The sequence below is a fragment of the Camelina sativa genome, chromosome 16 (assembly GCF_030686135.1).
Source record: "Camelina sativa cultivar CO46 ecotype springtype chromosome 16, ASM3068613v1".
NCBI lineage: Eukaryota > Viridiplantae > Streptophyta > Magnoliopsida > Brassicales > Brassicaceae > Camelina > Camelina sativa.
In genome coordinates this window covers 2580444-2607601 of record NC_141895.1, presented here as the reverse complement: position 1 = coordinate 2607601, position 27158 = coordinate 2580444, and the positions used below count along the sequence as shown (strand labels likewise).

Sequence of the window (27158 nt, the reverse complement as noted above, 5' to 3'; positions counted from 1 at the left end):
AAGAATCAATTTTTCTATTTACTGAAAATTACATTTAGACCCCAAAACTATTAATTTATTACAATTTAGGACATTTATCATCTTTCAGAAACCTTTCGTTGAGATAAACAACACCCGTTGATGGCCTCGTCTCTGAGCACAAGAGTATCATCGGCGTTAATCGGATCTCGACGGTGTTTCCCGTTCGTCGGTGCGTTTTGCGTGCTTTCAACTCTCTCTATCTCTTCGTCTTCCTTCAAATCTGGTTCTGCACACTCCTTCTCTCTCTTTAGGTTAGAGCCTTTCGATTTGTTTTTGTTAAAGTTTTTTTTTTTTTTTTTTAGAGTTAAACTGATGAAATTGGAAATTGTAGGTCTAAGTTTAGCAGTAAGGCTTCTTCTTCGTCGATCAAAATGGAGGAGAGCAGCAAAACTGTGCCCAGCATTGTTGTTTATGTCACTGTTCCTAACAGAGAAGCAGGTTTGCTTTTGGTTTTTTCTTTTTTTAGTTTCTCGATTGATCGACACGTCACAATGTTTGTTACATTGGCAGGGAAGAAGTTGGCTAACAGTATAGTCCAAGAAAAGCTTGCAGCCTGTGCCTGGTACTTCCCTTTTTCTTGTGTTACCCTCTTGCGCCTTTGTTTCCAGTCTGAACTTCAGTTTGTTGAGTAAAACAGATGAAATCTGCCAGCAAGATTTTGTAGAAATCTTATTTGCTAGCCTAATAACCAACCACTTGGTGGTCAGAATCCAGAAAGACTAGAAGCTATATTTAGTCGTTTCATGCTCTGCCCATGCTTTGTAATCTGTCGATATAGCTCTGGCTTCTTTGTTTGCTGGCATTGTTCTGTGGTTTTGAATACTACTAGTTCAGAGTCACTAGAAGATGTTTATGTTTGTTTCATTGGATGCAGGCGTTGAATCGGTATACGAGTGGGAGGGAAAGGTAAGTAGGGATCAATACATGAAAATCTTTCTGCAGAATATTTTTTATCCCAAATGATGATTAAACCCTCTTTATATCCATAAAAGACCGAGACAAAACTTAATTCGTAGTCTGTATCACCTGCTGTATACAACCTTTATTTTGCTTGGAGCATTGTTCATCTTGAATCTGGGCTATTTATGCTAGCTGATCTCAAACCTTTTGGCTTCAGGTTCAGAGTGATTCCGAGGAGCTCCTGATAATCAAAACAAGGCAATCCCTTCTAGAGTCTCTAACCGAGCACGTCAATGCAAATCACGAATACGAGTAAGCATTGTTCTATCGAGTAATGCGACTGCCTTGCCTTTTCCTTAGTAATCACATAACGGTAAGTTGATAAACATGGTTTACTTCTTTCCCTAGTGTGCCAGAAGTAATTGCATTGCCCATCACTGGTGGGAGCGACAAGTATCTAGAATGGTTGAAAAACAGCACAAGGAACTGATATCTCGACGTCTCGTAAGCTGTCCAGCGGGGTCGGTCAATGGCTTTGTAGTTTGTAGTATTGGTTTCCTTTACATTTCAACAACCTCTGTATTAAAAATAAAACGTCTGAAAAATAAAACGTGTGAAGTGTAATCCTGGACCAGTTCGTCAAATGACATATTGCTTAAAAGATTTCAGCTCAAGTGCTTATACAGCACATCTTTGATTCTATCAGCAACTCACAGATCAAAGAAAATTGACTTTGTTGATTTTTACAGACATCATTAATACAAACAAACTGTAACATGTCATGTGCTTTTTAAGCTACAGAATCAGTAAGTGGAAGCTGAGACAGTTGCGTCTCCTGTGTCTCCCGAGCCTTAATCTTCTCATCGGATTTAAACTGTCCATAGAAGTAAGAGACGGATCCCCAGAGGGAGAGAGCCAAAGCGACACCTTTCCCCGCCTGAAACTTCTCCTGGAAGCAAATGACAGCCAAGACCACCGTCACCGGAAGCAGAGCACTAACCATAATTCCAGAGACCAGAGACGATACACAGAAGATCAACCCAATAGCTCCCACGAAAAACGCTTGCCAGATCACGGCCGTGAACACAACCACCACATAGTACAAAGACTCTCCAAGCTTAAAATCTCTTGCCTCTCTTGCTATCACCTGCCAATAAATTCAAAGATCCCAATTCTTGATTAGAAAATGCATAAAAAATGCAAGCTTTCCTCCTAAACATCTTCCTTTTAGGGTTTCATAAACAATTCAGAGGTACCCTCCTCTTGGTTTAAAAAGTCAAAACTTAACGCAAGGATCTTCGTTTTTGATCAAGAGCTCATATTGTACCTTGAAATCGCCAGCAACTAGCATCCCCACGAGGCAAAAACAAGTGGCAGCAAAGCACAAGACCATCTGGAACTCGAGCACGAGCGTATACGTGACTCCTTGACGAGATTTCTTGTAACTAAGCTCCACAAGAGGCAATATAAACGCGTAGAGAAGAGCTGCACCAACGGTCATAAGGAACCCAACAACGTACTCCTTGTGTGTCTCGTTCGCAAGCTTGTCGCTATCGGAGTTAATGGCAAGGACTACGGCACCAACAGTGAGCAAAACAATGGCGTTTATAGTGAAAGGTGTGAACTTTTGCCTCACCATGAAAAAGGCAAACAGAGCAGTGAAACCTAGCTGAGCGGAGATGATCAAAGACGCAGTTGAAACAGGGATATAAGCTAATCCATAGGAGTAAAGGTAATTGTCAAAGCCCATGAGCAGACCAGCGACGACAGAGGCGATGAAGAGAGGAGGTTTCATGAGGAAAAGTGAAGTCTTTTCTTGTTCTACAAGGCGACGACGGCGGAGGAAGGAGAAGAGAAGAGGGAAGAGGATAAGAGGACAACCTACAGTTTGGAGAAAGCTAGAGAACCAGATCCTTTCGCCACCGTTGTGGAAGTAGAGACGCATCATTAGAGGGCCTCCACAATTTCCAATCGCTAGGAACATACAGTTTATGATTACACGAACGCTCTTCATCTTCACCATTTTCTTCTTACGCCTCAGCTAATTATGTGCTTGTTTAGAATTGGCGTGTCTGGTGTCGCATCAAAGAAAGTGTTCAGACTTCAGGTAGAAAGAATATGGTAAGGCTTATATACACACTAGTGGGCGGACTAAGGTTGGCCATTATTTTGCATTAATGTATACCTGTTCTTTTTCGTCTCCACGATAGTGATGACCTTTTTCCCCAAACTTTTGTTTTTCTCTCTATATATATAATATATTCACCTTCTAAATCATTGTAGAAATTTAAAAGTTTTAGATATTTTTCGTACAATGCATTTATCATTTACACACCTTTTTTGTAATATGTTGTAATCTACCAAATTTAAATTTAAAAAAAAAAAAAAGAAAAAAAAAACGGTTGTCGTTTGTAATTGTCTGAAGTAGTGAGTTTTGTGTTAGTGACTTAGTGAGCAATTGCTGTTTCATTCTGTATAATTGCGAAAACAATAATACATTTTAGATCGTGTACAAAACTATGTTCTTAAATTGGTAAAAGAAAGACTGGTAGACTTTGTCGCTTATATGCTTTTTATGGAACTTTGATATTGACAAGTCGATAATATAATTGATCCAAACTAAAAATCAGTGAAGAGAAGAGATCAGATCAAGAGAAAGACCGATTCATTCGTATTTTTTTTTTCTGTCAAAAATACTATTTATGTGACACTTTCCACTATTTGTTCTATTATATATTTAGATAGCATATTTTATTATAATTTTAATAAATCAAAGGTCTGGAACAAACAACATTAACTCCACTTCAGTTATCCATTTTACAAACCAATGATTTGCTATGAGATCGATCATATTATGAAGAGAACGACATCCCTACATAAAAAGTTATTTTAGTGAATTTTATTTTCCTAAGTGTCAGTTCTATATCCATTAAATGACTTGGATAATCTACCACTAACTTACCCCCTAAAAGAAATTTTGATTTTATACTCACTTAATTTTGTTTTTTTTTAATGACAAACCATTTTTGACAAAACCTTTCTTCTCCTTTAGTTAGAGTTTAGGAACTGTATTCATATTCCTCTTAACCTTCATACCAAAAAATTGAGATGGTATAACATACTGGGAGATATTTCCCTAACTTTTCAGCTACTTCCACCATTTTTTAAAGTTATACCACAATATAAAACAACAATAAAACAATGTGTCAGTTTCATATTTAAATTATGATCCTAAGTGGTATTCGATTGTGCCCATGTGGGTAAATAAAATTCCCTTAACTACATACTAGATCCATAAAAACAACAAATTAGCAATCGTCACTTTCTAGTTTCTAGATCAAACTGGTCATCAAGTTGCAGAAGAAGATAAATGACGAAGCATCATTAAGTCTTTGGCAGCTGTCTTATCTCTTATCAAACATATATTGCTATAATACTATTTGGAAGAATTTGTCTCATAGTTTGTTTTGTACTTCTTTTACTTTAGTTTAGGAGATATGTTTCAAATACTGTTTAGTGTTTGGCACGATAGATTCATTTCGATGGAGAGAACCAGTCCAATGAGAATGGTCTATTATATGTTTTTTGGGTGTCTTTGCTATTTCAATTATACGTATATAGCAGCTTTAGCCATTTAGTTCTTGGATGCACTTAGCCTTTGGTAGCTAAGACCATTAGGTCATGTCCAATGGATAGAAATATATTAAGTTGCTCAAATATAATATTTTATTATTTTTAATTATTTATTTAAATGAAAAATGAAAAATAAAAAGTTAAACCAATAATAACTCAACACGTATTAGATACATGGTTAGCAACTTTTCTCAAGTTGCTCCATTGAGCAACGGTTCTGACTCTCTCACCTTCTTTTAAATATTTTATTATTTTGTTTTTGCTGAGCAAACCCTTCCAGCACCTCCCACTGGATTTGCTTTGCTAGTGTCTAGCCAGTAATTGTATCGTGATTATTTCATAAACCCTACAAAATTTTATACTAGCCTTTACTATTTAACCGGACAAGTTCATCACTAATTTTGCAAACCGGTGTGATCCCGCAGACTCATCCGGTTCTGAACCAGACCGAATCTGAAGATTTTGTTTTTTTCACTGAGATGACAGTAATTTTCATGAATCTAATAAGTTTTCAATGGCAGCGAACTCTGCTGCATACGAAGCTATAGTTCGAGCAGGTCCTCGTGTAAAGCAACTTCAACAGGTTCATGCTCACCTCATTGTAACGGGTTACGGTCGTAGCCGTAGTCTCTTGACAAAGCTCATCACTTTAGCTTGTTCCGCTCGAGCCATCGCTTATACTCACCTTCTCTTCCTCTCTGTTCCTCTTCCCGATGACTTCCTCTTTAATTCAGTCATCAAATCCACTTCCAAACTTCGTCTACCTTTGCATTGCGTTTCTTACTACCGTCGTATGATATCTTCTAACGTCTCTCCGACTAACTACACTTTCACCTCCGTTGTCAAGTCCTGCGCTGATCTCTGTGCCTTGAGAATCGGAAAAGGGGTTCATTGTCATGCTGTGGTTACTGGGTTTGGTTTGGATGCTTATGTTCAGGCTGCTTTTGTTACTTTCTACTCAAAGTGCGGTGATGTGAAAGCTGCACGCCAAGTGTTCGATATAATGCCTGAGAAGTCCATTGTGGCGTGGAATTCGTTGGTTTCTGGGTTGGAGCAAAATGGGATGGCTGAAGATGCGATTCGGGTGTTCTACCAGATGCGACAATCAGGGATTGAACCGGATTCAGCTACGTTTGTGAGCCTTCTCTCAGCCTGTGCACAAACTGGTGCCATTGGTTTAGGCTCTTGGGTGCATCAGTACATTGTCCGTGAGGGTCTTGACCTGAATGTAAAACTTGGTACTGCGTTGATTAACTTGTATTCTAGGTGCGGTGATGTTGAGAAAGCCCGGGAAGTATTTGACAAGATGAAGGAAACTAATGTAGCTGCTTGGACGGCTATGATCTCTGCTTATGGTACTCATGGCAATGGCAAACAAGCAGTAGAACTATTTGATAAGATGGAAGATGATTATGGTCCTGTCCCTAACAACGTAACATTTGTTGCTGTTTTATCGGCCTGTGCTCATGCTGGACTTGTTGAGGAAGGACGTTCAGTCTACAAGAGAATGACCGAGAGCTATGGATTGATCCCAGGATTGGAACATCATGTTTGTATAGTAGATATGCTTGGGCGGGCTGGATTTCTTGACGAAGCTTATAGATTCATACATCAACTCGATGCTACAGGGGAATCAATTGCTCCAGCGTTGTGGACAGCGATGCTTGGAGCTTGCAAGATGCACAGGAACTATGATCTCGGGGTTGAAATCGCCAAGCGTCTCATAGCTCTTGAGCCAGAAAACCCCGGTCATCATGTCATGCTCTCAAATATATATGCCTTGAGTGGCAAAACAGATGAAGTATCACAGATAAGAGATGGAATGATGAGGAGTAACATTAGAAAACAGGTCGGCTATAGTGTAGTTGAAGTCGAAAACAAGACATATATGTTCAGTATGGGTGATGACTCTCATAAAGAGACTAAAGAAATTTATCAGTATCTGGAAACTTTGATGAGCCGGTGCAAGGAAATTGGGTATGCACCAGTTTCTGAAGAAGTGATGCACCAAGTAGAGGAAGAGGAAAAGGAGTTCGCACTAAGATACCACAGCGAGAAGCTGGCTGTAGCATTCGGGTTGTTAAAAACTGTAGATGTGGCCATCACAGTTGTTAAGAATCTGCGCATCTGTGAAGATTGTCATTCTGCTTTCAAGTACATTTCTATTGTATCCAATAGGCAGATCATAGTGCGAGATAAGCTTCGGTTCCACCATTTTCAAAATGGTTCTTGTTCATGTCTGGACTATTGGTAAGGACGACAACATACACACAAACACGAGTGTTTAATTTTTATTATACAATATGGTACATAGTTCTTGCAAAACTAGAACCCTTGGATATTATACAAGATGAGATTATCATACAAGATGAGCCTATTTTACAGCAGTTTTATTCTCACACCTTGAAGTACAAAACATATTCTACATGGGGAAGGTATTACCCACCTCGCAAACTGATATTATACAGCAACTATTGGATGTTAGGAAGATGATATGACATCAGAACATAACCGACCTTTATGATTCCAGTTCAATCCTCTTGGCCGCAATCAACTCCAATCTCTGAGAATGCTTCCACAAGTTTTGGGTAGAGTTTGGAGAGCATGATCTTGAAACCGGTGGAATTTGTGGTTGAGCTTTCGTGCATGTTCACTGATGATCCTACAGGGACACCTTCCATATAAGACTTGCACGCAGCCAGAACATGCTGGGCCCGTTTTGTGAAGTGATCCTTCACAAGCACCTCAAAATGCTACAATGCAAGATCACAGAGTTGATTAAAAAAGGCCTCTTCTGGTAATTTTCATTTTGGGTTGAATTGTTGCAAGTTGCAACAGAAGCATACCTTTGGGCGCTTGCGGAGTAATGAGATCATGGATTTGCAAGTGATGAGGAATGCATTCTCATTGTAACTCACTGAGTTTTTCTCTCCCTCAGCTCGTCCCAGCTGCTTATCATAGCCAGCTTCGTTAAAGTAAGGCTTCTCATTCAGAACAAGAGCCTGAAATGAAAGAAGAACTTGAAGGATGGAGGAGCTCCCCGGGTTCCATACTTCAGTGCCAGAGCCATTCCATGTATTCAGCAGACTCAGGCAGACTTTTCCTGACTCGTACAGGTTAGGATTTAGTCGCATCCCACCTGAATGATACTGTACCATCTGTATTCATAGAGGGAGAAAAAAAATTAACAATGTCATTTTTTTAAGTCCACATAACACTTTTAAACGACCAAGAGTTGCATTTTCGATCACATGATAGTGCTATAAATCTGGAGTCGGCAAGAAACAGAAGTTAAAGCAGTGAAAAAACTCACTGGTGGCACATGAGGATATTGAGGTGGAAGCATAATGTCGAAAAAGAAAAGTCCATCGTGGTATGGTGTTCCAGGGGCACCAACTAGGGCTGCACGCAGTAGGTCCATCCTTTCCTCATACACACGCACGTATATTGTGTCTGTTCATCACAAAAATTGAAATTCAGTGAGTTTATAACCGATCACAACATCAGAACATACCATAACTGTAAACCATCATTTGGCCAAAGCAAAAAACCCTGCATAGAGAATATATAATAAGTAAGAAAAGAACTAACCGGGAAGATTTGCCTCCAAATTGCTCCATTCTTGCTGGACATTCTTCACCCAACTCTTCGTGAACTATATTAGAAGTGATTCAGTAAAAAGTGTTATTTAGCTATATTGAGTACTAAAAGAATGTTAAGTATTGGTCCCATACCTGAGATTGTGCCAACCCATTATCCAAAGAAAGGAAACGATGATCCGAGCAGTCGTTAACCATATCAAACTGTCTAAATCTCACAAGTTCCCTGCTGCTCTCTAGAAGAGTTGAGTCCAGTGTCTTGGTAATTTCTTTTCCTTCAGTAGGTAAGTTGACCATCGTGGCCATATCCACTTCACCTGAATTTGATTCAGAGATGTCATATGATTCTGTTACTTCTTGAACAAGGACCTCAGAGTCACTTTGATCTTCAGAATCATTGCAACGTGAATGCGAAGTGGAACTCTGAGAACCGAAAAGGCTTGATGCAAGGTTTGTGATAAATCCAATGGCAGCTTTTGGAAGGAAAAATGAACTACATTCCGCAATGTTCTTGTTGCGGCCTTCACCAACACTGTAGAGCTTCACCAGACCCTGAACATACATGCATCATATAAGTCACCAAGGATATAGAATAAAGTCCACTGCTGGCAATAAACTAATATATTCTAGGACACCCAAAAAAATATGAGTTAGTGATTTACCGTTTCCTGATGGTTTGAAGATGCTTCATCTGATTGACTAATCTTCTGACTTAGATCTTGAACAGTGCCTTCCGAATTTATACTGCCAGAGTTGGAAAATTCAGACCTTTCCATCCTCCAAATTTCACATGGTGCAACCTGAAAAATATATATTCAAGAGAATTTGTTTCACAGCATATATATAACTTACTGCTACTTCAATGGAGTAAACTTTTCAGCATATAAACGTTGATTGTAAACTGAGAATTCTTTGAGTAGTATAAGTAGTATAATACATACCTTACTAGTAGAACCATTGGCCCATTTCACCTCCACGGCACCATTTTTAAAACCTGTAACAACACCAATACTTGACAAATAATATGCACCACTGTAGTCACTCTCTGTAAGTAGGTGTTTGGTCTCTGTAGCGACGATTTTATCTGCATTTGAATCAGTTTTTCCTTGTGGAAGTAACCTGACCACCACATCGCTGAAACAGAATCCAAAATCAGGGTGTTCAAGCAGTTCATAAGAACTGACCATTTCCTCCATCTGCTCATTAACACAACCTGTTGCTTCTTTCTCCACCTGTGTTGTCCATTGTACCTTCACAGTTTGTTCCTTTGCATTAACAGCCTTCACAACTCCCCATTTTGTGCTGTTGCAGGTTTCCTTTTCCACAACAAACTGTTCGGGCCAAAAATCATGAGCATTAACAGCACCAACAGGAAGCAGCTGTTGGGAATCAACTCCCAGACTGCAGCTACCATCTTGCCACATAACATCAACCTTCATCTTTGTCTTCGTAATAACAAAAAGCTCATCCAAGCTTGAGCTCTGAATATTTCTGTTAAACCCTTTTTGGAATGTCTTATGGCATTCGTTGGGATTGTAGGCAGCCACATATGGAGTTTGTCGCTCTGCTGTATCAGAGTGAGAAGAGCTAGGGAGTATACACCAGTCACCAAGCTGCCAACTTGCATGAGAAACACAAGGTAACAAAGTTAACGTCTCAGGATTCTGCAAAGCTTGAGGTGCAGTTAAATTCCGATCACCACCCATTACGATGGAGGCAACCCAATCGACATAGACAAGTCCTGCTTCTACAGCGCAAACAGTTCCCATAACCTGGTTCTCCCTCCAGTTCCCGCATAACCATGTTGTTGATCTGGGAGCATGTGCCAGCTTTACCTGAACTCTTTGCCCTGGGTAATAAGAATACAGAGAATCCTCGAGCAAATTTGGGGGAATGGCCACAAGTTTATCTTGATCGCTTACAAGGACCTCATAATTGGAACCGTCGTCGAGGGTGACAGAGACACGCTCAACTATTTTGTCAACCCTTCCAAGCCAAGGTCCGTTAATCACATAATCACAGAGTGAGATAGAACGCAACTTTTGAAGCCTCTTGGTATCAACTTCCTTTATGATCTTACCATGAGTACTCTCGAGGTTGACAAACATGTCAATGTTGATAGCCCTGCCACTCTGTCCTGATGCTTCAGTTGTGGACCGCACAATGTCACCATACATAAATCCCCTCTCGAAGGACAAGAACTCATCGATTTTTCCAATGGTCTCTTCAAGGTTTGAGAAAATGTTCTGAGCTCGTACACCATAAGAAAACTCAACTTCTTCGTGTTCACTGCTACCACTGTCGCTGGAGCTATCCCAATCAGAGTCAGTAAGATCCATAGTTTAGATGCCTGCCATGAAACTGGATTTTGGTCAAGTGCTCAAAATACCAAACAGAACAAATGATATAAGAATTGCTGACAGCCATATTAAAAAAAAAAAAATTGAATTGCTCTGACCTTGATGAGAAATGCTTCCGTGCAGTCTTTCTTAACCAATCCACTTACGTTTATAGGCGCGTAAGATGACTGATATGGACTAACAGCAAAGGTCTACTGAAACTACAGACCGTGATGAGATCTGGTCGACTAAGATAAAGATAATAGGAGTCAACTGTAAGACTCGGATAATGCCAAAGGAGATTTGCTCGAACTAGAGCCAACTGTGGACTCGGATAATGCCAAAGGAGATTTGCTCAAACTAGAGCCAACTGTGGACTCGGATAATGCCAAAGGAGATTTGCTCGAACTGGAGATAAGGTGAGCCAACTGAGGACTCTGAAATGCCAAAGGAGATATGCCCAACGAATGGACTGAAGTTTCCAGTTGGATAAACTTCAAAGGGGAATCCAATATGTGATTGGAGTTCCAATTGCCAAAGGAGATATGCCCTAGAATGAGGGTGGAGCTTCAAACCTCAAAGAAAACTTGAAAGGCTTAAAGTTGAAGTCTCCAAAGTGAAGTAACTTGTATCAAAGGCACCTAATGGGAGAAACTTCACTTCTGCTACTGCTGCTTAATTTTAACTTTTGCCAAAGGAGATTTGCCCTAAAGGAGCTAGGATCCAAAGTATATAGAGGAAACAAGATAGAGTTCACACAAATGAAAAACGAAGTGAGGCAAAAAGATCGGTGTCTTGACAAATCATTCACGCATATTCCCACCAATGCGATAGTGAGACCATCATGATGACATGTCGTTAATTGCTCATGTGATGTAAACTAGATTTGCCTCCATCACTCAAGAATTTCCATCGAACCTGCAAAAGTGTCATTTGTTTCTTATTTAGAATCTGAGAGCAAGAAGAGAAGACAGAAGAGAGACAATGAATGCTTCTTAGAGCTCAGAAAGCCATGATCAGAGCAATCATTCAGCCTAAGAGAGATTACTTCATTGTAAACAGAAGAAGGACAAAGTTGGACTTGACCATTCGGGAAAAAAGCATGGAGACTAAAGTAAAACAGAGTGAACACACAAATCCATGATATCTCCAATCCGGATCAGCTTCAATTATTTTGGATGTAAAAGGTTTGTCAAAACAAAATCTAAACCAAGGCTGTATGTAGAAAGCTACGATTAAACAAAGATTCATTTGAAAGAAGAAAGCATGAAACAAGTTTGGTAATTTAAAGGGTCATCATCTCCAAAATACAGGGAGAATCACAAAGGTCTTAGCTTTCTACTTTCTAAGTAAACCATGCTTGAAAAAGACAGTAAAAGTTACGAACTTTGAGAAGACCCTTTATCTTAATTCGCAAGGTTAATAACAAGAGATTGATGAAACAAGGAGGAACGTACCATGAGAGAAGCGTCAGGCTTTATACACAAACGCGAGAAAAAGAAGCCCTTTTTATAAATCTCAATTCCTCGCCTATTCCTCTCTAAAGCGGAGGAGAAACAGTGAGAAATCAAGAAAATGCACAGACTACTTCCTTCTCCCTTTTAGTCCCAAGAGTCTATAACGCCATTAACAAACCTCCAAACCATTGCAAAAAAAAAAAAAAAACGAACACTTTTAGGCACTCTGTTTCGGGGTTCTCTCAGCTCTGTTTTTTTTTTTGCTGTGGTGGTTTGGGGTTGGTTGTGTGATGAGAATTGAGAGAGTGGTGGTTAGGTATCACATCGAAGGAAGGGGGCAAAGGCAAAGATATATTCGGTGGAGAAGAAGAGAATATACCAACAGTATCAGTAGTATCCCACACACAACACATCACTCTCCCCCTTTTTTTCTTCCTCTCCTCGTCTTCTTTCCCTTTCCTACCCATCTTATTTTAATTACTATATTTATTTATATTTCCTTAATATTAACTACTACTACATTATTAGGAAATTTACTTTTTCAGAATTTTGAATAGCTGTTTTTTTCTTACAACTAAAACCAAAAACAACTTCAAAATCCACCACTGTTCAAGGCTTTATTATAGCCAAATCAACAGTAGAAAATTAGATATGGTATGTAAGAGGAACAAAAGAAAAGAAAACATAATTGATCGATTCATTAGCAGCACACACATTATTCACATACGAAATTAGTAAGAATTTCATATTAAATCGACAAGGTCTGATTCATAGCAAATCTATACTACATAGAGTAATCGAATTTTGGTGGAATCGATCGCACAAGTTGTGCTATAACCAATTGATTAAAGACATTTTCCCATATACATCCATGTTTTATTATAAGAAATTGCTAATGCTTAGAGTTGATATATAAAGTTTGCTATATAAAATGTTTTTATCTTTAGAATGGATCTAAAAGCAACCAATTTGTCTCTTTAATAATAGTAATTTATTGAACTTCAAGACGGTGAAAATGGTTCGTCCCCCTTTTTCAGAAGATGCCATCGACAGCTAAATAGCATGAGCGGCCCGTGTTCTATCCATTCATATTTAAAATTGTTTTTTTTTTCTTTATCAAGACAAATAATAAAAATAAACCATACAAATTTTGTATAGCTGAATCTGAAAGATCAAACTTCAGTTTTTTTCTTTCTTATATATTCGATTTTAGCTATGTACTTATATGATTAATCGATGTATGTATCATTCCAATTACGCAGAGTTTTGTCACGTGTCCTTTGCGAGGGTTAAAGGAAGATGAACATTTTTAGTTTTCGAGTCATTTAGATTTAGTCAACGAGAAGATGGGGAAACATACACTTCCATGAACTATCAAAACGACTTTTAATAGTCATCGGTTGGCGTTAGATGTGGATAATACAATAATGTCAAGTGCCACTTTTTTTCTTCATATCCATACACATTTTTTTCTTTAAAGGATTTCACATGTCTAACTTAGCGCTAAATTGCTTTTGATCAGTATAATTATAATTTACTGCAGGGAATCAAAATATTCATAGTACATTTCATGACCAAATCATACAATTTTTATGTAAATCTAAATTTTATGTAACTTACCATTCTAATAAATACACAAAAATGAAGCGTTAACGTTGAAATTAATATCTTCTATTATATATAGATAAAACTGTTTTTTTTCTTTTTTTCTTTTTTGGATTTACTGAGCATGTTTAGTATTATGATATTGGTACATATATATGTAGGGAAATAATCAAAAATGTAATTAATCACTTATTTCTTATTGAACTATAGTTGTGTTTAGTGAGCTAACAAAGTTTGGATTATATATTGAGAAATTGATGTGTGCCACATTGACAATTTGTGAGAGCAACACCCGAAACTTGCAAACAAACTCTAAGGTCAAACAAATAATATTTGAGTGGGGTTATGGAAAACTTGGATTGATTTGTGACAAGATGCGACTTCGTTTTTAGGGCTAGTGCTTTTTGATTGTTTTTTTGTAGACCAATTGATAAATTGGCACGTGTGAAATATATGTACTTTAAGGTTTGTTTGGGTCTGACCACACAAAAAAATGTCTGTTAGAGTAATCTGGATAACTTGCGAACGTTGCTTTTTATGCAAGCTATTGTACCACTCTATGCTAACGTAGTAACGTGTGCATCCTCCTAGGTTTTGAGCCAAACGACGTCTTGGTTTGATTACTTGATTATTTATAGAATGTTGGAACTTGGAAGAATAAAAAATCATATACATATATAGTTGATATAATACCGACACCAAACAATATAACCCAACATTGATTTGATTTAAAACTTCTTTATTCGTTATGTTTTAGCAAATCAGACCGCACGAAACAAACTATTATATGTTTAAACAAAGATATATACAAGTTGTGAATTGATATGAGTCATATTCTTCTATTTAATAAATTTGCTTGAAGTAGAAATTTATGGATGGGTTGGTTAATTAGTGATTGTGTTGTGTTGACAACGAATAAATGGTTACAAACTGCAAATTCTGATGATGCGAAATATAAATACTATATATATATATATATATATATATTAACTAAATAAAATGGAAAAAGTGGAAGATTGATGAAGATGTTTATCCTAGTTGTAAAGGGACTTTTTAGTATAATTATAATTAACTATTTTAGGAGAAGGGCCTTACGAAAATGACTTGTTCCTAACTTCTCTTTACAAATTGATTTTCTTTCATTTTGCTTTTTGTAGTGTGCCATTTTTGTTTACGCACTTGACTCTTATGTCCTCTTCAATATATTGGTGCCCTTGTGCTCATCCAAAACAGTATCTAATTAAAATAATCGTGGAATGAGAAAGTGTTCTCTTTTTCAACATATTATTGAAGCAATTAATTCGTTACAAGGAAATAAATCATCTGATATTTGGAACATTACATAAATTTATATTCAAAGGGCGCACTAATTAATGTGATAAACAAAAACTAAAAGACAAACACACTTGCTCATACGATATAGAGAGAGCAAGTGTATTTTTTAAAAGTAAAAAAAAAATATATATATCTAACTTTATATGAATGATTGATGATGTCAATAGTATTATTTGCTTAGATAACCTTGTACATCAAAAACATATGACGCGATCTGGTTCTGGTTTTATAAAATGTATGTTGCGTGTGTAAAACATAAAAAATGCTCACGCACGGCCGGTCATGTCGTTTTTATATCGAGAGAACTAATACATATATTTAAACTCTTCAGGTCGTGATTGTTTCAATACGAGACTGTTAGAAAATTAACTATAATAGAGATTGAGTTAACGGTAATCTTGTATTACTGTGGTAAAAATTGCACCCATTTGTGTATAACGGTTTTCTGAGAGGGCAAATTAAGACGGTAGCTAGTGATACAAACAATAATAATTATTGAGCAGCAGCCATGCTTTTGACATTACATATATGGGTATGTGTTCATCTATAGATCTAAGTGAATAGAATAATAAGAGTGCGGCAAATTGTGAAGGAAGTGGAGAAACTGTTATGACAACAGATTCCATTAGCACAATGATTTATTTTAAAGTGGAACCTTTTTTAGTTTTCACATTTTAATATTACCACTTTTGTCTTGTAATTGTGCCATTTTGAATGGACACAAACTCTGTTTAGTTTATTTATTTACTTCGGTGGTAAAGCTCTTTACCCACCACTTGGACTTTGTGGACCGTCAATATTGCTTCACTACCCAAAAAAAAATATTCTAATTTTCCCATTATATCTCTTAACTTTTTTTTTTCACGATTCAAATATTTTTAACTATATGGTTTTATGCACTTTCTCTAGTACTATTTTTAGACATGAAATCTTTCTTTTACTACTAGACTAGATCTATATTCATGAATAATTAACCTAATATGGTCCTGATCCTTGAACTCGACTGTTTGGCCAGTAAAGTTCGATTCTTCTTCAAAATCTCTTGATCTGCTCGATGATATCTCTGCATTGTTGAGGTTTGAAATGAAAAATAAAACTGAATATGTACCAAATGCAGAAATGCTCATGCTTTAAACAGGCTCGATTCTAGTCTAATTGAGTTCTCTTTTACATAATTGGACAAAATATGAGACTTTTTGTTTTGTTTTTTTCCCTCAAATTGTAATTGGGCCTTTTCTTTTTGTAGAATAGCTTGGGTCTTAGCCAGGCAATGACAAACTTTATTCTGTCTTAAACTCTTGGCTACTTTTTATTTTATTTTTTTGGTCGTCAACTTTTTAAAAAATATGACTAAACGATACCGTTGAGTCCCCTTTACAAAACACAGTCACCCTTCTCTCTTCAACTCATTTCTCAGATCAGAACAGTGCCGTGTAGCTGAAGTATTAATTTCTGAATCCATATTGTCATTCCCCAAACGTTAAGTCTAGTAATTCGTATTATATGGTTATTACTTATTAGCAATTTTGATCAGCAAATGGCGAGGATGGATCATAATAGGATTTGTGATTGGCAGATAGTGTTTTTATTGCTCAATAATTTTCAAATTAAGGGGTTTCTGTTGCTCATGATTTTCTAATGTATCAATATATATATATATATATATATATTTAAAAATACTGTTATTATATGCTCGATCTTCTTTTGAAAAATAGCATTACAACAAGTGTTAAATATGAGAATTTTGATGTACAAATTAAGAAATATGCTGTAGAATATCAAGAGCAGGTTACCAAAGACCGAAGTGATGATACACATACTCATCAAGAGGTGGATACATGTTAAATTACAAATGATCTTTGCTTTTTAGATATTAAAAAAAAATCACAAACGGACACACAAGTAACGGAAAAAAAAAAAGATCAATCAAATAGAAAGATTCTTTCTGTCTTTGAAGATGCTTTCTGATCATCACAACTTCTTTGTCTCTCCATCCTTGTGTTTTCCCTTCTTTGGTTTGACGAAACAGAAGCACGAACAACAAGGGAGCTGAAACAAAAACTTCATCTTGATTTGGAGTTTTGGATAAACAGTACATCGATATGTCTGCCTTTTATATTTGATTTTAAAGCTTCTATAATTCCTATTACAGTTCTTTTTGGGTTTCTCTTTATTCGTTTCTGCTTTTTTGGATGCTTTTCCAACCAAGTTGATTCTCCCTTGATAAGACGATGCTTCATACCTCTTGTTTGGGGCAGAATCATAATTTATATAATGCATGATTTGTTCACATCAGGATGCATAATTTATATTTTATGTTAAGTAAAATAAATCACGTATAGTAAATCCTGTTCTAGTTAGCTAGGTTAGAAAGTGTCAAGGGTTTCACGCTTTTCAATCCTTATTATTAGTACTACTGTATGATGTTTAGTACCTTTGACAAAAAAGTAATAATATGACGTTTAGATTTCATGTGAAGAAAAAAAAAAAGGAGATGCTAACCTCAAACATTTTCAAAATGAAAAGTTATAAAACACTAAACGCACTAATAATGGATTCGGCATAGCATTTTTCTAATACTCAAAAAAATCTTAAATTACGCCCTTAAGTACCTCTTATACAACTGAGCTAATGATACATGTCTACAAAAGACTCATTTAGCAGTACAAACAATTGGGAATTTTATACATACAATATATATATATATGCATGTGTTTAAACGAGTTCATGACATTTTTATATTTTACTTATAAAACTATATATAAAAAAGAATTATTACCTTTATAAAAGCGTAAAACCTGAATTAAATCGTTGGAAAAAAGAGATTAAAACCAAATATTTGTTTGAACACATATTTGAAGGTGATTCGACGAATTAAAATGTGTAAAAAAGACACACAAGCATGCAGGAGGAAATAACTCCTCAATTAGCCCTAAGACTTGTAAAGCTAACTGGAACATTTTAATTAATTGAATATTTCCGTACAAATTTGGACTCCCGATCGAAGAGGAGTGCCACATATAAAATTAACAAATTTAAACTAAGAAATGAACGACGTGAATCAACAAAAAAAAAATTATCCTAAAAAAAGATCCAACGCTTGAAAAACGAAATTAACAGCCACAAAAATAAAAAACAAAAACTTACACTCTGTCTTGGCCTTTTTTATCCCCAACAAAAGCATCCCTCATTTGTTCTTCTGCGATATCACTTCTATTTCTCCCTCCTTTCACAAGGAAGGGCGTAGAAGAATCCACCATAATAGCGCTCTATAACCAGAATTAAAAAAAAAAACATTTAAATCTCACAATCAAACAAAAGAAAGAAAACCAAATGGGTATCAAATTCTTGTTGATCCTTGGCCTCTTGGCCCTGGCTGTAGTCGCCGAATCAGCCAATGCCACATGGGGACTGACCAAATCTTGTGTCAATGGCCAAGGTTGCATTGGAGAGGATGATGAGCTTGAGTCCTTGATGGATTCTGAGACCAACCGGCGCCAACTAGCCGCGAGGCGCAGTTACATCAGTTACGGTGCCCTCAAGAAGAACAATGTGCCGTGCAGCCGACGTGGCCGGTCTTACTACGATTGCAAGAAGAGGAAAAAGGCTAACCCTTACAGGCGTGGCTGCAGCGTCATCACGCATTGCTACAGGCAAACTTCTTGATCTCAAGAAGCATTTATACAAACAATATGATTGAAGAAGCGAGAGGGCAAAGAATGCAAAAAACAAACAAAGTGAATGCAAACAATACACAACCAGTTCTTCTACGTATAGTTTCTTGATATTGCCACCTTTTGTTCCTCTTAACTATCTTTAATCATCTTTTTCATTTTATTTATAATCATGGTGCGCATAAACGCTCATTTCATATGTTGTTCTTCTTTATATATATTTATGGAGAAATTGTTGTATTTTGCTTGTGTCTATAATTAAGTGGTACTGTTTCCATACATTGTGCTATGTGTTAAATACTAAACTTTGTATATGTACAAAAAAAAAATTGTTCAGAACTTGAAAAAAAGAAGGAATTATTGACGATATTTGCATTGTATCTTCAAACATACGTCATAGTTGTATTTATACGACCGTACGTTATAATTATAATCCAATAAGACCACTTGTTTATTATTATGATGTCATCAAGTGGTTGCAACTTGTAAGTACGTACTATCCTATTTTAATAGTTTCAATCATAAAATCCGAGAGATAAACCAAAATTTTGTAAAGATATGCATCAGGATTACCGTATGGGATTATTCGGTTCTTCTTGCATATGCTTTCGCCGAGCCAAGATTCTCCGAAGTAGTTTAAACTTTTACCAAAAAAAAAAAAAAAAAGAACAAGAGTCTCCGAAGATGTACCATTGTATAGTCTCTTCCAAAGAATTTACAATACAGAAATAAAAGAGAAGATTAGGGCATAGGGTATGAGCTTTCAAAAAGTTTGATAATATATATGATGTTAAACTTCACAAATTAACCAATCTACAAAGGATATAGAGAAAGTGAATCAGAATTGTCATTAACAGCTGGAATGATGACAACTGAAATATTCACACCTTATATGAGATTTACAAAACTATCTGAAAGAGATAATATATGGATCATACAATGAGATCTAGCGTCTTACATGTACTTAATTAACAAGTAAATTCAATTTACATTCATCGGTAGAATCTCGCAAAGGTATTTCTCTAACATGTGACAATAACTTTTGGTCTCTAAAAGATTTGTGAGGTGACATGTATTTGTGTAACAAGAAAAATTCATGAAGGAACTTGACATCTTCTGCAGCTCTTTGGTTAACTTTTGGTTGCAATAAATCCACAAAAAAATAACCTGAACAAGTCTATAAAACAATATTAAATGAGGAGAAAGGAACGACATATTCATTAGCGAATGATTTCAGTTAGGTGAGTTTATTCGGAAAAGTTCAAGTTTTATAACTATAATTCTCATTACTCAGTTGTCACACCAAGCATTATAAAAACTTGCTCCATAATATAATAACTTGAGCTACAAACAAAGGCAAAACTAGGGCTCACGAGGTGAAGGAAACAGATAGAGAAGCCGGGGCTCCGGATCCCTCAGAGTCGTCGACGGTGACGGATGCAAGTAAAACCCTTTTTCCTTGATCGCTCTCTCTTCCTCGTCTGAGCTCGGTTTCGGATAACTAGGGCTGTGGCTCAAAGACCCGCATCCACAAAACGGGTCAGGCATGAGAGGGGTGTTAGGGCTGAGAGCCTGAGACGGGAAGTTCAAGATGCTGGGAGAGAGAATCTTGGGTAACCCGGAGTGGGTCGTGTTGATCTTGAGAGCATGCTTCGTCGAGTTGCGACGTTCGTAGAGGCGGAAGGAAGAAGAGTGCTTCTTCTTGGGGACGGCTTTGATGGGAGGGATTGAGTGAACGGAAGAAGAAGATCTCGGGTCGGGTTTGTGGGTGTTGGGTTTCTTGGAGATTCCAGTGAGCATTTGGACGACTTTCTTGAAGGAGTTAACGTCAGTGTGGATATAAGTGGTCTGATACTTGTTAGAGGATTTAACCCGTCTGGTCGATGTCGGAGTGGTGATGCTTCGTGGTGACTTCTTCTGTGCGTCATCTCTGTGTCCCAGTGAATTCTCCATTGAAGCAAGCATTTGAGAACTACAAGAGGTTTCGTGTGTTTTTGTAGTTTTTGTACTAGTTCAATGAAGAATAAAATGATATTGACTTTGAATATGTTTTTTTGGTAAGGCAGCAAATTAATTTTTTTGGAACTAAATAGTCAAACATTATTTATTTATATTATAGTCATATTTCGTTTTAAATTTTTAAAAATAACTTTCTATTATTTACAAAGGTTTTATGAACTATTTGTCACGCTCTAGATTGAGATTGATGTACACGCGGATCCGTAATAATAAGAAACTAGCAACATCAAAATTCCCAAGCACATCAATCTTAACATAGAGCGCGTGACAAACACCTGATAGGATCTGATGACTCTTTCGTTCTCCTATGATTTTCATAGTTGTCATTTACCTTGTTGAGAAAGTTTACAAATGAGTATCTAACCATAGATATAGATTATGAAGATTATTAGTCAACACATTCATTACATAAAATCTTGTTTTTTGACCACAAAATCTTTTTTTTTTTACCCACAAAATCTTGGTGTATGATAAAATTGCATATAGATTCAAAAACTCTCCACGACTAACAGATGAAGATGATATGATACAGGTGTTATTACTTGTTAGTTACACATAAAATACCAAAGTGAGTCATCTGTTTGGGCCCTAGCTTATGGAACTCGGTTTTTGGGCTTTATTAGTGTGTGAAAGTCATCTCTTTTCTTTGTCACGTTTAGCTTTGGGGTTACTACCACTCCTGGCTGGTCCCTCTTGAGAGGCTAACCGTGGTCTTTGTACAAGGGCATCTTGATGATACTCTTGACTATATCTCAACAGGCCAAAGACATTGATTTTTGCTTCTTCTTACTACTACACTAGGCGTGTTTGATTGACCGGTTAAATCTATGAGACTATGTTTTTTACTTGATCAACTTAATTAAGTAATTGAAATACTTTATGAACAGATTAATCATCACTGATTACTAAAAACTTTCGATTATCAATTTTGAATCACCACTAATACACATAAAACAAATCCATCAAAACAAGCTTTTAATTAAAATCTAGAAACATTAGAGTACAAACAAGCCAAAGCTATCGCTGATAATTGTCTAGATCCAACTACTCTGTAGAATATGAATTCACATTTCACTATGTGAGTTCCATGGTAACCAAAAAAAAGACAATCATAAACCTGTAACCACTAGGAGATGATTACCATTAAAGTACCATTACATAGTCGACACGCCACACATTACATTTTGACAGCTAGACAATTCATAATGCAAGCGTTTCCATCAAGCACGAGATTATACCACTCTACATTTCCCCAAATATCTCCTCCTTCGTACCTTTCCACCACAATTTGAGCACACCAAATTTCTGTAGTCTCAGTCAAGGCTATTACTTTCTGCAAAAACACAGCTAAACTTCTACCGTAATTCACAGTGCATGACCATGAACCATCATCAAGTAGTCCTAACTCCACACCCTTCACCACTCCCCAAGCCCTTTCCTTTAGATCATACGCTCTTAAACAATTCTTACGAACATCATAGTAGTACAATACATCGTCTAAAACGCATGAATTTGACCACTCCTTAGAGTGCAAGATCCGGTCTATTGTGCATGTACCTTTCTTAGGTTCATACACATAGCTGTTTTGATAACTCCTCATGTAAATCTTATCCGCCGTCTCCACGCTACTAAGCCACCTCTGGCTCACATCCCAACCAGCTGGCCTTTTTTTCGTAAACCCCCACGTTTGTGCTTCAGTATCAAACACCATGATCCTTTTAGATGATGATTTCAGCTTCCGGGGACGAGTATCGGACCCTCCAATCACATATATCTTCCCATCCACTAGTTTGGAGACCGAACACGCGACCGCCGTTGGCATTCTGGCGAGAGGCTGCACCGTGTGAGATACACAATCGATACGTGAAACACTCGGTGTGATCAACCCCCAGTGGTGAAATCCACCCATGACATATATACTCGAACCTGAGACCACATAGCTTCCATGTAAAGGCATGGGAGGGAGTGAAGGGATAGGGACTAACCAATGGTTGTTGTTGGGTTTCCGAACAAGAGTATACCAACGTATAGCAGACGTTTGGTTCTTAGAGATGGCAACATAGAGACTGTGGTCTTCGTTGCCTAAAAGAGATCGTACCATGTATATCTCAGGCGATGTAACGAACGACCGGAACTTGTCTGAAACGAGTGAGAGAATGGGATGGTAACATCTTGGTACACGTGCTACGCAATCCAAGATGAGTTCTTCGGGAAGTGAGGTCATCAGTGATGGGCGCTCCGATGGATGGTTATCATCTGCCCCAACTTCGGATAACATCTTTTTATTAGATAAAAAAAACTTTTGATGACATCTCTCATATTTTTTTGAGAGTCAAATCAACAACTTATATTAGTCACATACTTGGGATTCCAACTTTTATAATCGTTTCGCAAAAGGTGAAATATTAAATAGGTTTTCAAAGGAAATTAAAATATACCCAAGAATTGGCAAAGAGATATATGGTAGAATTGAATATATAGATAGAAGGGAATCCAATGAGATCTTTTTATGCAATGAATTGTGTGATTTTGGAAGACTGTAATTAAAGTGTAATTAAAATATTAGCAAATCTATTTATAAACATCTTTCAAAAAAAAAAAGAAGCAGATATTTATCATGCTTTTGGCAAAAGATATATATGTGTCAAAAAGATGTATATGTAAGTTTGACAAAGTCAATTAAATTTATATATTTTGCCTAATAATAGTTATTCATCTTTAATTGGAGATATTATCCTTTTTTGTGTCTCTTATCTGTCCTGAGATCTAAAACATAAAATTATAATAATTAAACATGAAATTATAATATTTTTACTAAATATAACTAATCTCATAGAGTTTTTTTTTTCTTCAACTCACTATACAATAATATGACAAAATTACAAAGATGACGGTTCCTAAGTCGAAATCATAGATAACATTTTTATTTATGTCAAATTTCTTAAATTAGATGTTTCGTACTAAAGAAACCAATGTACAATTAAGAAAGACAATCATTGTGCGTACTAGTTGCTCAACACTTGTCAAAAATTTCGTTAACTAAGAAAATCTTTCAATTTAAAGAGAAGAATGGAAAAGAAATTTGAAAGTAATTGTTTTGTTTTAATGTGTTGGGCGTCCGAAATTTTTCTATGGTGTTTTCCTCAGTCATCAATTTGGGTTTGGCCTTCGACTTAGTAAAGACTTCAAACGATTCAAAGTGATATATATCAACAATTTGTGTTCATCCGTCTGGTATATATTATTTTGCCGTTAACATCCACAAAAATATATTCGAACTCTTGTTCTTTATTGTTTGGGGTCAGGAAGACACTCAAATTTTTAAACTCTTAGAATGGATTTAAAAACAAAAGAGTTTAACATGTAAACGTCACTTTTTTTATTAAAGAAGCAAATTAGAAAGACACTAACATAAAAGCCCATACAAAGAAACCCAAATCCGATACATGTAACACAATCACTAAATTGTGTTTGAGCCACGTAATCAAAGTTTGACTAGTTATTATTAAAAACATCTCATTTGGGGCAGGCAGGGTCGAATGCGAATGGACCGACATTGTAAATACCGTACGTGAACTTGTTAATGATGGTCGTGGAATTTCCTGGTTTCACGACCGGCTTTAGATAGGCCCCCTTGTCTCCACCGTGGAGCGTCGACACTTTGCTGCATTTGGCGTCCGGCGACTTCACGAGGAAAGCTCGGCAACCTTTGATACCATAGCGGGTCACCGTCTTAGGGGCCAAGAACATGAAGTATCCGTTCTTGTCCGTCTTTGTCTCGGATATTGAGCTCTTCTTGTTCTTGCACACAAGTCTCACCACAGCATCTATATCCCCAAATAACACAAACAAAATAAGAAGAGAATTAATATTTGTAGAAATTTGCTATGTTAAAAATAACAATGCAACCAATAAATTAGTACAGTATTTTATCTTTCTTTAGAATTGCAATGGTAATTTATTGCTTTGATTAAATTTGGGGGCATGTACTTGAACAAGTTATCTTTTTACGAGTGAGCTAGACTTGATGATAATATGTGGAATATAGGGAAAAAACAAGGGTTCAATGCAGTGGATTGTGTTAACCAAAAAACCTATTAATAGTCACAAACACATTTTCTCTATTTCATTATTTTTGTTAAGTTTTTTAATGGTAAATTTATGTTATAAATATTTGTTTTCTTGAAGGGACATGACTGACACAACTCCTCTGACTGGCTGGGCTAATCTCGATTGGTAATATTTAGTTAACAGTTAACACAAAAAGTTTTGAATATCCGTAAATTAAATTATATATGCATATACATGCCTAATTAAACGTATATGATAAAGTATAGTGAAGTGGACGTACGTGGAAGTATTCAAATTGTACGTGTATATAATTAATTAATTAATACCTTTAACGGGTTTGGCGCCTATGAGGGTGTTGACACCAGCGTACTTGCATGGTTTGCAGTAGACCAAACCCCGCACGGCCACTAGAGTCCTGTTGAACTTAGGAGGGGAAAGAGGTGGGAGAACCGGAGGCTTGATCGGAGCTTTGGTCGGTGGGAGGGTTGGTAGCTTGATCGGAGCTTTGGCTGGTGGAAGAGTTGGTAGCTTAATCGGAGCTTTGGCCGGTGGAAGAGTTGGTAGTTTGATGGGAGCTTTGGTCGGTGGGAGTGTAGGTAGTTTGATGGGAGCTTTGGTCGGTGGGAGTGTAGGTAGTTTGATTGGAGCTTTGACCGGTGGGGGGGATGGTGGTAGGGTAAGGTGATCGGGAGCTAAACCAGGTTGATTCACTCCTAAGGTGAAAACAGAGGAAGTGAAGCACAAAAGTGCTAACAGAGTTAGAGAAACACTCTTACCAATGATTCCCATCTTTATTCTTTTTGTTTTTGTTAGTGTGTGTGTCCTTTGGTTGATGTGACTTGGGTGTATTTATAGGAGATTTCAGGCTATACTTTTTTTTATTTAAATTGTTTTAAAATTATTTCATCAGTCCGTAACGTATACAGTAATATCTTAGTAGTATAATTCATATAGATAATATAGCACATGTGCACGTCTGGCGAGGTAGTCGAGAAGTTTCCGATATCTCGTTATAGATTTTGGATTAGATCTGCTAACAGGGTTTTTATACTGCAAGCAAGAAGAACTCGAGATTAATTGGTAATTAAACCCTTACAGTCACAGTCACTTACCGGATTTTTCCGTAGTGTTCGGGTATAAAAATATCATTTGGTATGATATTTTGCGTAAACTCACGTTCGGGTGAATCACTTAAGCGATGTTTGTGCAAATAAATTAGTTATAGCTGAGATTGGAAACTGAGGGTTGTCGAGTTCATAACACAGGCCCTACAAAACATTTACAAATTTACGTCAACCTACCTACGTGAAGTTTCTTTTAATAAGAAACCAAAAAAAAAATCATAGGTGTTACTTTATAGTTTGTGAGAGTTTAATTTATGTGTAATGATTTCTTGTTAGTGAAATTTGTGAGAGTTTTACAAATTTTGACAAAAATCATAGAAAGAAATAAAGAATGGATGGATGTCAAAAAAGAAAAGTAAGAAAAAAAATGAATATAGTTTTACAAGTTGTTTTCTTTTTTGTTCTTACAATTTTTTTTGAAGTACTATATATAGAATCTTTTATGTAAGATTAATCTCGATCGACTAAATTAGTGTTACTTTCAATGCAAAATATCTGGAATATAGGTATTAATGCATGAGTTTTCACTCACGCTCCATGTTTTGTGGTCCGTAACATGTGCATCGCAACAAGATGCGCCTGGCGCGGCTTCAACACATTACACATTTAAAGTTCAATTAATATCCCACACTTACTTCTATTTATTTGTGGTTTTCCAATTTTTAGTACAACATGCAATCCATTAGTACTCCCTTGATGCGAACACAAAGCTACAAAGAGTTCATTGTATTTTGTAGTTTTTACATTTTTAAGGTCCGTTCGCAAACTTTGCATTTCCAATTTTTTTCTTGTTTTTTTTTATTTTAAAGAATATATGCCCTTAACTAAGCTTCGAGAGACGAGAGAGATATTCGCTGAACTAGCTACACCATTAATAAGGAGTGAAAATTAAGTATCTCTATACTTCAATCTCAAGATAACAATGCATGAGATCGACATGACATGCAATACGGATAGAATAATACTCCCTCAGTTTCAATATATTGGATGTTTTGAGGTTTATTTGGTTTTTCAAAATATAGGATGCTTTTTATCCCTATGTAAAATTAATATTATTTTATTTTTTTAAAGTGTTTTATCTTTAAAGTTTATTGCTTTTAGTTTCCAAGATTACAACTTACGTTGACAAAGTTTAATTTTTCAGATTTATTTCTTTTTAGTCCTAAAAAAGTTTCTTCTCAACACCCACTATAAAACCGGAACAGTTGTTACTTCTACATATTAAAATAAAATAAATTTATTTTAAACACTCAAATGGATCAAAAAAAAATCAGAAGAAAAAAAATCAAAGAAGAAGATGCTCAACCCAGTCGCCCAATAAGTGCAAGCAACCCTCGAAACTTTGATTTAAACAAAAAGATCTATTTCCACGAAGGATCGA

General features: G+C 36.5%; 4 protein-coding genes, 1 long non-coding RNA gene and 4 pseudogenes across 9 annotated transcripts; 3 read left to right on the top strand and 6 right to left on the bottom strand.

Annotated features, from left to right (window-relative positions):
• Nucleotides 1-22: 22 nt before the first annotated feature.
• LOC104774584 (protein CutA, chloroplastic-like) lies at nucleotides 23-1582 on the top strand (annotated as a pseudogene). Its single transcript, XR_015584486.1, has 6 exons — nucleotides 23-272; nucleotides 353-459; nucleotides 532-583; nucleotides 858-927; nucleotides 1139-1233; nucleotides 1330-1582. The product of XR_015584486.1 is annotated as a protein CutA, chloroplastic-like (transcript).
• LOC104749489 (purine permease 2-like) lies at nucleotides 1557-3163 on the bottom strand. Its single transcript, XM_010471132.3, has 2 exons — nucleotides 2249-3163; nucleotides 1557-2068 (listed from the first exon to the last, which is right to left on the bottom strand). Exons 1-2 carry the CDS (start codon nucleotides 2942-2944, stop codon nucleotides 1712-1714), a joined length of 1053 nt encoding a protein of 350 aa, XP_010469434.1. The 5' UTR covers nucleotides 2945-3163; the 3' UTR covers nucleotides 1557-1711.
• A 1661-nt stretch (nucleotides 3164-4824) lies between these two features.
• Nucleotides 4825-6918, top strand: LOC104749487 (pentatricopeptide repeat-containing protein At2g33760 pseudogene; annotated as a pseudogene). Its single transcript, XR_015584485.1, has one exon. The product of XR_015584485.1 is annotated as a pentatricopeptide repeat-containing protein At2g33760 pseudogene (transcript).
• LOC104749488 (putative ubiquitin-conjugating enzyme E2 24) lies at nucleotides 6820-12424 on the bottom strand. Its single transcript, XM_087491433.1, has 9 exons — nucleotides 11950-12424; nucleotides 10612-11410; nucleotides 9095-10503; nucleotides 8816-8953; nucleotides 8289-8705; nucleotides 8146-8209; nucleotides 7868-8007; nucleotides 7401-7712; nucleotides 6820-7307 (listed from the first exon to the last, which is right to left on the bottom strand). The coding sequence occupies exons 3-9, from the start codon at nucleotides 10490-10492 to the stop codon at nucleotides 7086-7088; spliced, it is 2691 nt and encodes an 896-aa protein (XP_087347559.1). The 5' UTR covers nucleotides 10493-10503; nucleotides 10612-11410; nucleotides 11950-12424; the 3' UTR covers nucleotides 6820-7085.
• Nucleotides 12425-16556: 4132 nt separating this feature from the next.
• LOC147925052 (uncharacterized) lies at nucleotides 16557-17806 on the bottom strand. The gene is made up of 2 exons (XR_015585440.1): nucleotides 17669-17806; nucleotides 16557-16938 (listed from the first exon to the last, which is right to left on the bottom strand). It is a non-coding gene; the product is annotated as an uncharacterized LOC147925052 (long non-coding RNA).
• Nucleotides 17807-18067: 261 nt separating this feature from the next.
• On the top strand, nucleotides 18068-18932 carry LOC104749486 (protein RALF-like 19). The gene has a single exon (XM_010471129.3). It carries the CDS (start codon nucleotides 18223-18225, stop codon nucleotides 18553-18555), a length of 333 nt encoding a protein of 110 aa, XP_010469431.1. The 5' UTR covers nucleotides 18068-18222; the 3' UTR covers nucleotides 18556-18932.
• An 826-nt stretch (nucleotides 18933-19758) lies between these two features.
• On the bottom strand, nucleotides 19759-20554 carry LOC104700061 (VQ motif-containing protein 13 pseudogene; annotated as a pseudogene). Its single transcript, XR_015585441.1, has one exon. The product of XR_015585441.1 is annotated as a VQ motif-containing protein 13 pseudogene (transcript).
• A 986-nt stretch (nucleotides 20555-21540) lies between these two features.
• On the bottom strand, nucleotides 21541-23182 carry LOC104700060 (F-box/kelch-repeat protein At4g38940 pseudogene; annotated as a pseudogene). Its single transcript, XR_015583660.1, has one exon. The product of XR_015583660.1 is annotated as an F-box/kelch-repeat protein At4g38940 pseudogene (transcript).
• A 755-nt stretch (nucleotides 23183-23937) lies between these two features.
• On the bottom strand, nucleotides 23938-25472 carry LOC104749483 (non-classical arabinogalactan protein 30-like). The gene is made up of 2 exons (XM_010471124.3): nucleotides 24980-25472; nucleotides 23938-24409 (listed from the first exon to the last, which is right to left on the bottom strand). The coding sequence occupies exons 1-2, from the start codon at nucleotides 25440-25442 to the stop codon at nucleotides 24099-24101; spliced, it is 774 nt and encodes a 257-aa protein (XP_010469426.2). The 5' UTR covers nucleotides 25443-25472; the 3' UTR covers nucleotides 23938-24098.
• Nucleotides 25473-27158: the final 1686 nt, after the last annotated feature.